The sequence below is a fragment of the Peromyscus californicus genome, unplaced genomic scaffold (genome assembly GCF_007827085.1).
Source record: "Peromyscus californicus insignis strain IS unplaced genomic scaffold, ASM782708v3 Scaffold_10__1_contigs__length_136768540, whole genome shotgun sequence".
Taxonomy (NCBI): domain Eukaryota; kingdom Metazoa; phylum Chordata; class Mammalia; order Rodentia; family Cricetidae; genus Peromyscus; species Peromyscus californicus.
Window position 1 is genome coordinate 19,680,534 of NW_026294391.1, and position 12,499 is coordinate 19,693,032.

The following is a 12,499-nucleotide window of genomic DNA, read 5'->3' on the forward strand; positions in this document are numbered from 1 at the left end:
TAGACTGCTGGGAGTTTCCATTACAATAGGTTTTAGCTCATCCCAGAGATGTTCCAAAATCCAATGACACCCCCCATAATCTTTTCCTCCACCTCCCCCCTGACCTGATCCCTCCTGTTCCCATTCCTAGCATTCATATAGACCACTCCCCATCCACCAGTGATGACTATCCTATTACACTTTGACAGTGAGATAGTCAAGTGCCACCTTGAGCCCTCCTTGTTAATTAGCTTCTCTGAGCCAATGGATTGTAGCATGGTTATCCTTTACTGTAAGGCTAATATTCACTTTTAAGTGAGTACGTATGATTTTTGTCTTTCTGTGTTTATGTTATGTCACTCAAGATGCTCTTTTCTAGTTCCAACCATTTGCCAGCAAATTTCTTTTACTCTATGAAATGAACTTTATTCTATGGACACAGAGGATGGAAATGTGAAATGGAGTAGGTTTGGGGCTAGTAAGATTGCCCAGTGGCTAAGTGAGTTTGCCATCAAACTTAATGTGAGTTTGAACCCAATGATTCAGAAGGTAAAACAGGAAAAATAACTCAAACAAGCAGTCCACTTATCTCCAGACCACTTGTTCTGCATGGCTATTTGTGATATTCACAAACAGAAAGACAGTAGATGCCCACTGCCCATTGTACAGCATCACCTTTCTACTCCATGCAAAGGGCTGTCCCTAGAGCCAACAATAAAGAAGTCCATATCTGCCCTCATTAGACCTGAGGTCTTCAAACAGAACTGTGGTTATTTTTCATTGTTTAGGTGCAGCTACCTTACAAACTTTCTTTCACTTGGTATTTGTCCTGTTTGTTTACAACATGCCTTTCACCATTACTTTTGCCTGCAACTGCTGGTTAGAAATATCTGAACACATGATTATGGCCTTCAGAGTTTAGGATGTGAAAACATTCAAAGAAAGGAACACTTTAGAAAGATAAAGGAGGAAGTAATTTAGACACATCCAGAGAATCAAGTTGATGCTTTATTTAGAATTAATTGATGATTACGGGAGTTCTGTGCATGAATAGCAAATTTGTTCGAGGCACCTTCTGACAGATGTTTCAAATGCAGGAGCCCTCACTTCAGACCTCTTGTTCGGCCACTATGTAAGCACACTGGACCTTCACCTGACTCTGTAGTTTCAAAGAGCTTATCTCAGAGAAAAGGAAGATCACACCAAAGAGTGACATGATGGTTGTCAGTACCGCTGTTGGGAAGATAGCAGTATACTGTTTGTTTATCAATGCTTCTTTTCTAACAGGAAAGTTAGGCGGAAAGTCAAGAGTGGTTTGTCCATAATGATCTGCGAAGTGGTTCCAGCTCACGGAAACAAATGTGAAGAGGCTGCTAACGCACAAAACTAAGGCAGAGACCTTGTAGCAATGTATCTCCATCTCGACGAATGGGTCTTCAATGCAGCTGATCTTAATGGCGACTGCACCAAAAATCAGAACTACAAGCTTCATCAGAATGGCCCACACTATCATGGTCTGCGCATACTGAAATTCAGGTGAAATTGTCCAGGTGGAATTGATAGGAGTATGCACCAGCATCTTGATTACAGTCCCTGAGACATTAAACTCTTGAGGGTAGTAAGCTTCCCACAGTCCAAAGGACACAAATTGCACAACCTTGTTGTCGAATTCCCACAGGCGCCAGCATTGACTGCTTGCAATGACTATCTCAAACACCAAAGCTGATAGGCCGCAAAGGAGGCCACTCAGCTTGAAGATGCATTCCATTGCATTGGCAAATCTGAAGAAGAGATTGAACAGGGATATAGTAAAGTAAGGAACACAGGGGAAGTTGGGAATACAAAATGAGTCATGGTTTACAGAGCACTATACTCTCATACCTTGTCCCTGCTGTCATGTAGTTGTATTTAAGTAGTCTACCTATGTACTGGAGTTCAACATTCTACAGATAAGAGTGTAAAAAGCCCTAAACTCCATGGTTCCATCTATAAGAGGTTTTGGTGAGCAATTTCACTCTGTCTTTCAAATTTATCTTTCAAATTTCACTCTATCTAACAAATGAGTACATTTGTTACTAAGAATTTTTTTCTTGTTTCACACATCAATTCATTTAAAATTATGAATTAAATGAAAAATAAGTAAAACCTCTGAAATTTTTCATTCATACTTCTGATAGGCTTCACTTCTAATTGTAATACTTATAACTTCTTTAAACCAAAAATGAATGAAGATTTAGCCCAAATAACAAAACTGTATTTGTTTTATTTATACTTCATATTTTGAGATTGATGTGGTGGGGCTGCAGAGATGGCTCAGCACTTAAGATCACTGGCTGCTATTCCGGAGGACCTGAGTTCAATTCCTAGCACTCACAGGGTGGATCACAACCATCTATAACTGCAGTCCTATGGGATCTGATGCCCTCTTCTGGTATGTAGATATACATGCAGACAAAACCCCATATAAAAATCAATCAGTATGTAAATAAATAGTATTTTCTAAAAAAATATCTATGGAAGATAGGCAGTGGTGGTATATGCCTTTAATTCCAGCACTTATGTGGCAGAGGCAGACAGACCTCTGTGAATTCGAGGCCAGACTGATCTACAGAGTGAGTCCAGGACAGCCAAGGTTACAGAAAGCAACCCTGTCTCATAAAAACAAAAAGAAAAAAATCAGTGTCGTTTTGTTTTCATTTTCTTTTTTGATAGCAGTTTTGTTGTAATGCAATATGTAAGTGAAAAGGTGATAGATATTGTTTGAATTACTCTGTTAATAAAATTGCCTTAGATTTGCATTAACCAAATTCACATTTTCTGAGTTATACTGAACAATATCTTTTTAAAACAATTGTGTTTCCTTTAAGAACATTTTCTAATGAAATATATTATATTCAGATTTAGTGGCTCTTGATATATAAAATCTTTGTTTACAGAAAAATATCAGTTGGGGGTAGACAAGATGGCTCAGTGGATGAAGTCACCTGCCCTTCTGTCTGACAACCTGAGTTTTATCCCTGGGACCCACATGATGGAAGAAAAGAACCATACCTACAAATTGACCTCTGACATCAATGTGCATGCTGTGGCAATAATCACATCTACACACACACAAATAAATTTAAAAATGTAACTTATAGTTTTAAAAGCAAGTTCAACGAGAATTTTCACTTTGAGAATAATTATTTCACTATTTCTTTGTATTTATCCTTCACTCTGAGGCAAACTGAATATAGAAAGTCACCCAAACTGCCACTTCATCAAAAGGAGCCTTTTAAATATACCTACTAAGAACCACAAAAGTCATCAATTTTATGACATTCCAAGTAAATCCAAATCTATTTTCCTAAGCATCTTCATTAAACTGTAGAAGATTAAGGAGAGCGCCTCAAAACTCATTCCAGAAAACAAAGCCTATGAAGAATATAATTATTAGTTATTTCTCTAAATCTCCTTTCCAAGAATCTCAACTGGATTAAGTATTCAGCACCTTAGGATTAAAGCTGTGTATCCCTGTAGCTATCGCTGCACACATCTCCACCTAATCAAAGATTAACTTCCCGAGGAAGTAGATCAAAGCTTTAGTTCCTTGTGGGTATCTGATAATAAAACCACCAAGGTAAATAGGAGTCTTTCTGCACTTACCAAATCAGCATAAACACCTAAGCCACATTAGATAAATCAGCCTTCTGTCACACATTAAGGAATAGATTTATTTTCAAATAGTTTCAATTCCATTACTTGAAATTCCTTTATCAGAAGCATTTGTGAGGAACAACAAAAGCTTACCATTATTGAAGAGAGACTTATTGTAGGAAGAAACTTCTGGAAACAATTCTTTCCTCTGGGTATTTTTAAAGACTTTGAATCTTCAGAAGATTTATCTTTGCATAGCTTAACTAAACAGTCAAACAGGAGGAAACAGCTTGGGTTTTATAAAAGATTTTCCTCAAGACTTGGAGACTTTAGAGGAGCCAATATTTATAATATCATGAGAGCGAATGAAAAAGTTCTTCTAAACTTTGGTGATCTTTTAATCTCAACTTAATTAAGAAAGAGTGAAAAACTTTCAATATATGACAACTGTGTATGAAAATAATATTTTGTAGTAATATTGCAATTTTCCTTTACAAACATGTGGCTATGGTTCTTTTTTTTAAACTTTATTTATTTTTATTTTCTTTGTATTGGTGTCTTGCCTGCATGTATGTCTGTGTGAGGGTGTCAGATTCCCTGGAACTGGAGTTACAGAGAATTGTGAGCTGCCATGTGGGTGCTGGGAATTGAATCTGGGTCCTCTGGAAAAACAGTCCATGCTCTGAGCCATCTCTCCAGTCCCCTTCTGTTACCTAAGAATTTTAATGCTTGGAATTAATAGTAAAAAGTTTTCAGTATCATATTTAAGATGATGCTCATTTCAGCTGTGTTTGCAATGCCTAAGTATAAGTATCTTATATGAGCAAAATAAGCAGAAGAATGCCCACAATAATTTCATTTCTAAATTTTTTTTTTTTTTCGAGACAGGGTTTCTCTGTGTAGCTTTGCGCCTTTCCTGGAACTCACTTGGTAGTCCAGGCTGGCCTCGAACTCACAGAGATCCGCCTGGCTCTGCCTCCCGAGTGCTGGGATTAAAGGCGTGCACCACCACCGCCCGGCTCATTTCTAAATTTTGGTAGTGATTATTGCAAATAAACTGAAGTCACCTATATTTTCTACTAAAAGAACCAAGCAAAATGACAAATGTTTCACATGGTACACCCAGTGACATGATGTCAAAATTCCATACTTCAGTTTTATGTATGTATATATATACATATATATATATATATATATGTATATGTGTGTATGTATATATTTTGCATATGTGTTCATGCTTGTGCTTGTGCATGTATGATTGATGAACATGTATGAAAACCTGAATTCTTTTTTCTGTGCCACAAAATTGAAATCTACATGGAAATCATAAGGGCAGATGAATAATTTCTCATAACTTACTCAAGTTCCACTTACAAAATTTGGTTCTTTTGGTTGAAACATTTGATGTATCCTGACTACCTTATTGAACAAATACCTTCTTTTGTACCAAATTATAACTCCATATTTACTGCATGATCAAATTCACTTAGATAATTTCTATTTCATATCTTTGGACATAATGTTAATGTTCATGAATATGCCCTGAGGGATGCCACTGGGTCCTTGAGCAGAAAGATAGGAAGCTAAGGCATGTAGAAAATGACATTGCCATTGACCATACAGAAGGTTTGAGGGGCCAAAAAATTGGATCTCCTTGCCAGGAAAATTTACCAGCTACCCACCACTCCATAGTCTCTGTGGAATGTGCTTCTTAACTGGGAGAAGGAGGTAGCTGTACTACTTGGGAAGTTACATTGGCAAGATGGGTTTGGAGTTGATGTTGGCTTGAGTAACACCCTCTTCCTTGCCAGGGCAAATCTGAGGCAGGGACTACAGAAGCAGTGAATTTTGAAGCACAACTAGAAACAGGATGGAGAATGTCTTTATCCTAGACAAATAAGCTAGCCTGGCAGGATCTGGTTCTGCTCATGTCTGAATCCTATGAAGTAGATGTATGATGCTCAGAAAGATACAATTTGAAAGCCTCCTTGTAGCTTATTTTAAGCTATTACCTTTGTGTATCATGGGTCAGGAGATCCATTTCAAAGAAGCCAGGATCATAAACATCTTCCAAATAACAAGAAATGTTGACCAGACAGGGAGTCACACAAGAGGTGGAAAACCTTAAGTAAAAGAGGTTGTATTAGACAGGTATTTTAGCTCAGAACAATGTCTCCCCAACCCCATGTGTGAACAAATCTTTCCATTCCTTTCTCATGTTTTGTTTCGTTGGAGCCTCATATATACACTTTAGAGGTATTGGCTCATCGGATATTCTTGTCCCTCCAATGAGATCCACACTATCAGTATCCCCATTTTATAGCTAGGAAAACAACACAAAGAGTCTAATTCACATACTCAGTTTCAAGAAACTACACAGGTATAACAGTCAGTGCAGGCCCCATAGGCCTCAAAGACTAGCAGTGGACTTCCCAGTACTTAAGGTATCATGAAGATATATTCAGATTGAAAAGATTTCAAGAAACAGCCTAATCATATGTCTGTGGCCTTCTTTGGCCCTTGATATTGAAAGTGATTAATAAAAACCATGTGGAAGACATAAAATACTTGCCTCTTTGTGTCTTGTATGAAGTCCAAATGTTAGTGTCTGCCAACTGTAACAAAAATGACTCTGAAAGTTCTCATGTTTCCTTGGCAACCAGAGAATAATGGCACATTGTGAGCAATGAGTCAGTGTTAGGCCATGTAGTCTTAAAGGATCACAGGAATTAATGTTCCTGTCATACGAAAAGTATTAAAGGAATAATTAACTTATTAATTTTTTAATTTAAAAAGATTCCATATACATCATAATTTGATCATGATTTTCCCCTTCAAAACTTTTTCTATTCCTTCTGTTTCCCTCATCTCTACCCACCTAACCTTCTGTGCTTTTGTGCTCTCTCTGTCTCTCTCCCTCTCTCTCCCTCCCTCCTTTCTCCAAAATAAATAAATAGATAGATAGATAAGCTACTAGACATACAAAAAATGCAAAATCAACACACAGCACAAGTTTTGTTTTGGCCAACTATTCCTGGTCATGAGGCCTACACTGGAATGCAGTGACTATGTACAGTTATATGCCATTGTACAAAACTGATTTTCTTTTTCCCAACAGGTATCAATTGCAAATAGCTTCTTGGTTAGTGGTGGTTCTTTGTGTCTACTGCACTGTTACACACTGGCATATAGTCTGGTTTGAATGAGTATGGGTCATGTGTGTGCTTTCAAAATCTCTCTGAGTTCTTATGTGATATCAGTCCTGTGGTGTCTCCAGGATACTATTTCCTAAGAGTTGTCCACAACCTCTGACTCCTACAATCTTTTTTAAATTAATATCATGAAATTTATTAATTGGATTAAGTGAGTGAAAATAATTATCTCATGAAATAGTAAGCAGGTTTTTTACTGTATTCAACTCCCATTCCATCACAGTTCTTACAGAATATTTCTAAAAACAGAATATTCAAAAATCATGATCCAACATTATATTTAATGACAACACTTTAGAAATTACCCCCGTATCGAGATCCAAGGCCAGGCACCAGGGTGAGCTCCGGGAATCCAACTGATGAGAGAGAGGAGAGATACTACAGGCGAGGGACATCGAGATCATGATGGGAGGATGTGTAGAGATGACCGGCCACCCTAGTGGAAACCCATGAACTGTGGACTGGTGGCTGTGGAGCACCCATGGGACTGGACTAGGCCCTCTGGATATGGAAGACGGTTGATTGGCTCGAACCTTTTGGGGGGGACCCAGGCAGGGGTATCGGGATCTGTCTCTGGTCTATGGGTAGCCTTCTCGAACCCGGTGCCTGCACAGCCTTGGTGCAGTGGGAAGGGGCTTGGACCTGCCTAGGCTCAGTGTGCTGGGCTCTGCTGACTCCCCATGGGAGACCTCGATTTGGGGGATGTGGGGATGTGGGGTGGCTTGGGAAAGAGGGCTGGGGGTGGGAGGAAAGAGGAGGGGGATCTGTGGAGAGTATGTGGAATGAGTAGAAAATTTCTTAATAAAGAAAAATTAAAGAAAAAAAAGAAATTACCCCTGTATCCAAGAAAATGTAAAGCTGTTTACTTTAAAAGCTCTTTACAATAACAGCACATGAAAACCTAGGAAAAATAAATTAAACTATTAGGACAGAAGTTACAAGTAGTATTTAAAATTATTTATTAGAATTTTTTACGAATTTCTTATATGAATACTATATTTCTATCATTTCCATTCCTCTCTCTCTTCCCTGTGCACAAAGCTTAAGTCCAAGTGGATCAAAGACCTCAACGTAAATCCAGTTACTCTGAACCTGAGAGAAGAGAAAGTAGGATCTATTCCTGTAACATTATCTCTTAAGTAGATAGTCTACAAGGGGATACAGAGGAAAAAGGCTAAACTTTTCAGGGGGCTAAGGAAGAAATAAAGAAGTCATGTATAATTCTACATTTTATAAGTGCATTTAACATTACAGACTGACACTGTGCAATTAATAAAATGGAAGGGTGTCAGTTTCATTCATAGTTCTAATCAGGAGAATGTATCAGTGTGGTAGGGGGTTTCCCCTGGTACAGTCTGTGAGTAACCATGGCAACATGAGGGAGCACATTCTGTGAATCAAGGGGCAAGGGCAAATAGCTCCCAGTACTTCAGCACTTTTGAAAAGGGCTGGCATTGAAAAGTGCCATAAATGTAAAAATACATTTTCTCATCCTTCGTGCAACTACAGAGCACAAGAAAAAGACATGTAACATTTTTATTCAAGGCTATAAGGCCAGACCATCCTCTGTAGTTCTGGCCACTTGTGAAGCCTTTCCCACTGATATCTGGGTATAAAGTTATTTCTCTCCAGAATTAGTTAACTGCTTTTTCCTGTTACCCACATAAATTCCAGGACTTAAACATAAACAGATAGTTAACTGAGCCTAAAATCTTTTACCATAAGCTGACGTTAGAGGTTAATACACAGTGTTAATTGCTAAAGGGTCTGAGTAGAGAGTGCTGCAGATTCACATTATCAGCTAAACCTGATGAGAGAAGCTGACATAGAAATTTAGGTCACTTTGTATCTGAAATACTTTGGTTCAACAAACCAGACATCTGTAATTCTGTCCTTGTGCATTATCTTTGAAAGTTTACCTTATGATCTATTCACAGAGACACTTGGTCTAGTTAATTATCTTCTCAGATGGCTAATAATATAAAACAGGATTCTACGTTTCTCATCATTTTATGGAACAAAAGCTTGACTATAAAAGCATAGTTTATTCACCCAAATTACACAATAAAAGAAGTCATCCTTCTATAAATTCACAGAAATAACTGCAAAAATTTGAAAAATACACTACCAATAGTTTTGGGAAGAGTCCCATGGCTATTTTTAGGTGGAAATTATGGTAGCACACAAGGGAACTGTGGACAGAAGCAGACAGTATTCACAGGGAATGGTCTCATAAGCCTTGCTTAGGAGTTTTCTCCATCAGATAGTTGTTCATCTGGTGAGTGGAAGTTATGAATATCAGCTGTCATCTACTGTGTATTCTTGTGGACCCCGAGACTAATCTTTATCAATTTTGATGGTATCATAGATTTTCTTCTCCTGTAGAAATAAAAGCAAAACCTCTTTCCCAATATAACATATACCCTGATTTCCATTCTGAGGTCAACACATCTTTAAAGTACACAGGATGATTTAATTCATTAGTTTTTCTGTCATCCAATGTCTCTCTATTGCTCTCATTCCTTTCTCATTACCATTAGGAAAATATAAAGTCAATAAAGCATTATGCAATTTATTTCTGGAGGTCTTAATTCCCCCTTTCTGTTTATTAAGCATATCTTTTAGAGTTCAATTAGATCTTTACATAACTGCTTGCCATGTAGGATTGTGTGGTATATGTATAATGTGCTTCATGTTGTAATATGCAAAAAAACTGTTTCATTTTACTACAGTCTTATGCTAGAGTATCGTCAATCTTAATTTGTACAGTTATCCCCATAATGGCCATAACTTCTCACAAATGTGTGTTTAACAAAGCAGTCTTTACAGAACTCAAAACAATTGTGCTGTGGGATGTTCTGTATGGCAAATGTGTTGCTGATTAGTCAATAAATAAAACACTGATTGGCCATTGGCTAGGCAGGAAATGTAGGCGGGACAAGGAGGAGAATAAAGCTGGGAAGTGGAAGGCTGAGTCAGAGAGACACTGCCAGCCGCCATGATGACAAACAGCATGTGAAGATGCCGGTAAGCCACGAGCCATGTGGCAAGGTATAGATTAATGGAAATGGATTAATTTAAGCTGAAAGAACAGTTAGCAAGAAGCCTGCCATGGCCATACAGTTTGTAACCAATATAAGTCTCTGTGTTTACTTGGTCGGGTTTGAGTGGCTGTGGGACTGGCAGGTGAGAGAGATTTGTCCTCACTGTGGGCCAGGCAGGAAAACTCTAGCTACACAATTGCCCATTGAAATCCTAAATATGTATCTACATTATGGTGTACATATTTTTATTTTCCAAACTGTGCAAAATAACACATGTCCATTTGCCAAATTTCATTTCGTTGGTTACCTTTTGGGTTATTTCCTGCAGGAAGTACAGTTTAGTTATACAAGGAACAAGTAGAACATGTTCCTACACTTTACTTGCCTTATTGCCAAGTGATGGAGAAATCCTTTTCAAGCCCTTGCTTTTGACCTGGTGTTTTTATGAAATTCTGAGGCTTCTAGCACATTTCCTAACAATAGTTCATCAATTTCATCATTATCTTGTGCTAGAGGTCCTGGTAGACCCATATGGGATCTAATATGTGTTCTATATAAGGGATGATTTCTATGTCTGATTATTTCTTGTAGCTGAATAAATAACAAGGTCAATTCTGTATCATCTGGAATAGTTCAGCAGTTTGAATATGTAAAACAACTCCTTATGAATATTGAGAGTCAGTAACTATATTAAGAGGTTCTGGAAAATTAAATAATACCATGAAAAGAGTATATAATTCTGATTGAGAACAGAATAATAAGGGCTTTTGAGCCACTTTATTCAAATTTCCTAATTTATAAACTGACTTTCCTGATTGTCGGCATCAGTATAGAATGTAGGGGCTCCAGAAATTGGTGTTTCCCATAAAATGTAAGGAAGGATCTGGTTACTTCTCTTTATAAACTGAATTCTCTTGCTTTGGGGATATTGGTTGTTAATCTCAACCAAGAAATTACTGCAAGCTCTTTGCCAATTTTCATTTTCTTCCCATAAAGAGGAAATTTCAGCAGTAGTTAAAGGTACCACAGTTTCTGCTGGGTCTATCCACGCTAATTGATAAAGTCTCAGTTTTCCTTTTAGAACCATCTCAGAAACTTTTTGTACATAGGTCTTTAAATTTTTTACTCTGATTGTGTGGTAAAAATATCCATTTGGCACCCCGATGTGGTGGCCTAAGTTTCCACTTAAATCCTGAGAAAGCTTAAGAATGGATTATAAATTTAGCTAAGAACACCTTCGTACTTCGTGTCACCCGTGGTGGGCCACTGTACAGTGACATGTTCTCTGGCTGTGGCAGGTTTACAGCATGTGGGCCTGACCTATAGCATGGCAGATTCCTGCTGCCATACACAGAGGTGTCTCCAAGTTTTCAACCCATGCAGCAATCTGTATGACAGATTTAGCTTTTGCTAGTACAGACAAGAAAAAGGTTTCTGGGCTACACTCTGCTTCGTGGAGACATAGACACACTGTTTCTCAGAGTTGGCGGTAGGCAAATCTGAGGTGGGTGGAGTCAGCAGCCAAGGCTGCCACTTTTTGTCCTAGCCATGCAGTTTAACAGTTTAAAATCTCTCCTGGTCAGAGAAGGACTATAGATTCACAATGAGACAGATTCAGATGGAATAAAACTCTAAATGATTTACAGTGTGTGTAAAATTGTACATAGGCTTGGAAGAGAGAGAAAAAGAAATATATACAGTTATATAAAGAAAGAGATTGTTTTAAAAATAAAGTCTTTAAAGAGACAGTAAAAGTAGTGTAAAAGTTAAGCCATGCAAAAATGGAGATCGTACAGAGAGTCTGGATTATATTGTCTTTGGGATTTTTAACTGCAGGAAGACATTTGATTGTAAAAGCTGCTGAGTTAAACAAATATATGTATTTTAAAGGCATCTTGACTTCAAAATTTTTGTCTTAGGATACGTTGCTTTGGAAAAGAGGTTCTGCTTTTGTTTCCACAGAAGATGAGAATATGTAGATTGCTTCTAGGCTAATATGGTTTGATCAGCCAAGACCAGCTGAGAGGTCTCCAGAAGATCCAACATCCAGAACAGCTCCAAGGCAACTGTCTCAGAGAATCACAGACTACTCAAGTCAGGACTTGCTCATAATTCTTATTTTTCTCAGGATCCCCATAAGACTGCAGCACCCCCAACCAGCAGGAAGTAGTATAAGAAGCTATGCTCAAGTTCCCAAAATATTGTTTATGAATGTTTATTTTTATTTAAAGCAGGTGGATTATAAATTCAATTTCTTTCTAAAGGAGAAAAGTGATGATATTGTAGATATGATAGGATGAAAGGGTAAATTATTGAATCTACATTTAAAGAGCACCAACTTGTTTGAAATGTTTTACAATGTTATGAATTTTAGTTTATTCATATAATTTATAGTTAATTTTGTTATACTGTATGTGTATTTCTACTCTTGTTTAAGGTATTGTGTTTGTGCACTTCATTTGAAATGGTAATGTATAATTAAAAATACAGATTAATAATTAGTCATCCATAATAATCAAACTTATAGTCATGTTAGTTAAGTTTTCTAGGTATACATAGATATATTTCAGTTAGTTAGATAATCTTCAAACACTTCAAAGACCTACAGAATATGACCCTTAAAATATT

General features: G+C 37.5%; 1 protein-coding gene across 1 annotated transcript; it reads right to left on the reverse strand.

Moving 5' to 3' along the window:
• Positions 1-1,087: 1,087 nt before the first annotated feature.
• LOC128113858 (uncharacterized) lies at positions 1,088-5,656 on the reverse strand. Its single transcript, XM_052743778.1, has 2 exons — positions 5,628-5,656; positions 1,088-1,760 (listed from the first exon to the last, which is right to left on the reverse strand). The coding sequence occupies exons 1-2, from the start codon at positions 5,654-5,656 to the stop codon at positions 1,088-1,090; spliced, it is 702 nt and encodes a 233-aa protein (XP_052599738.1).
• Positions 5,657-12,499: the final 6,843 nt, after the last annotated feature.

Bases quoted from the DNA above. Each gene is read 5' to 3' on its own strand.
- LOC128113858 (XM_052743778.1), bottom strand. From the start codon at position 5,656: ATGGATCTCCTGACCCATGATACACAAAG. The intron at 1,761-5,627 runs GTAATAGCTTAA...TCTCTTCTTCAG, and splicing joins CTGACCCATGATACACAAAG to ATTTGCCAATGCAATGGAAT.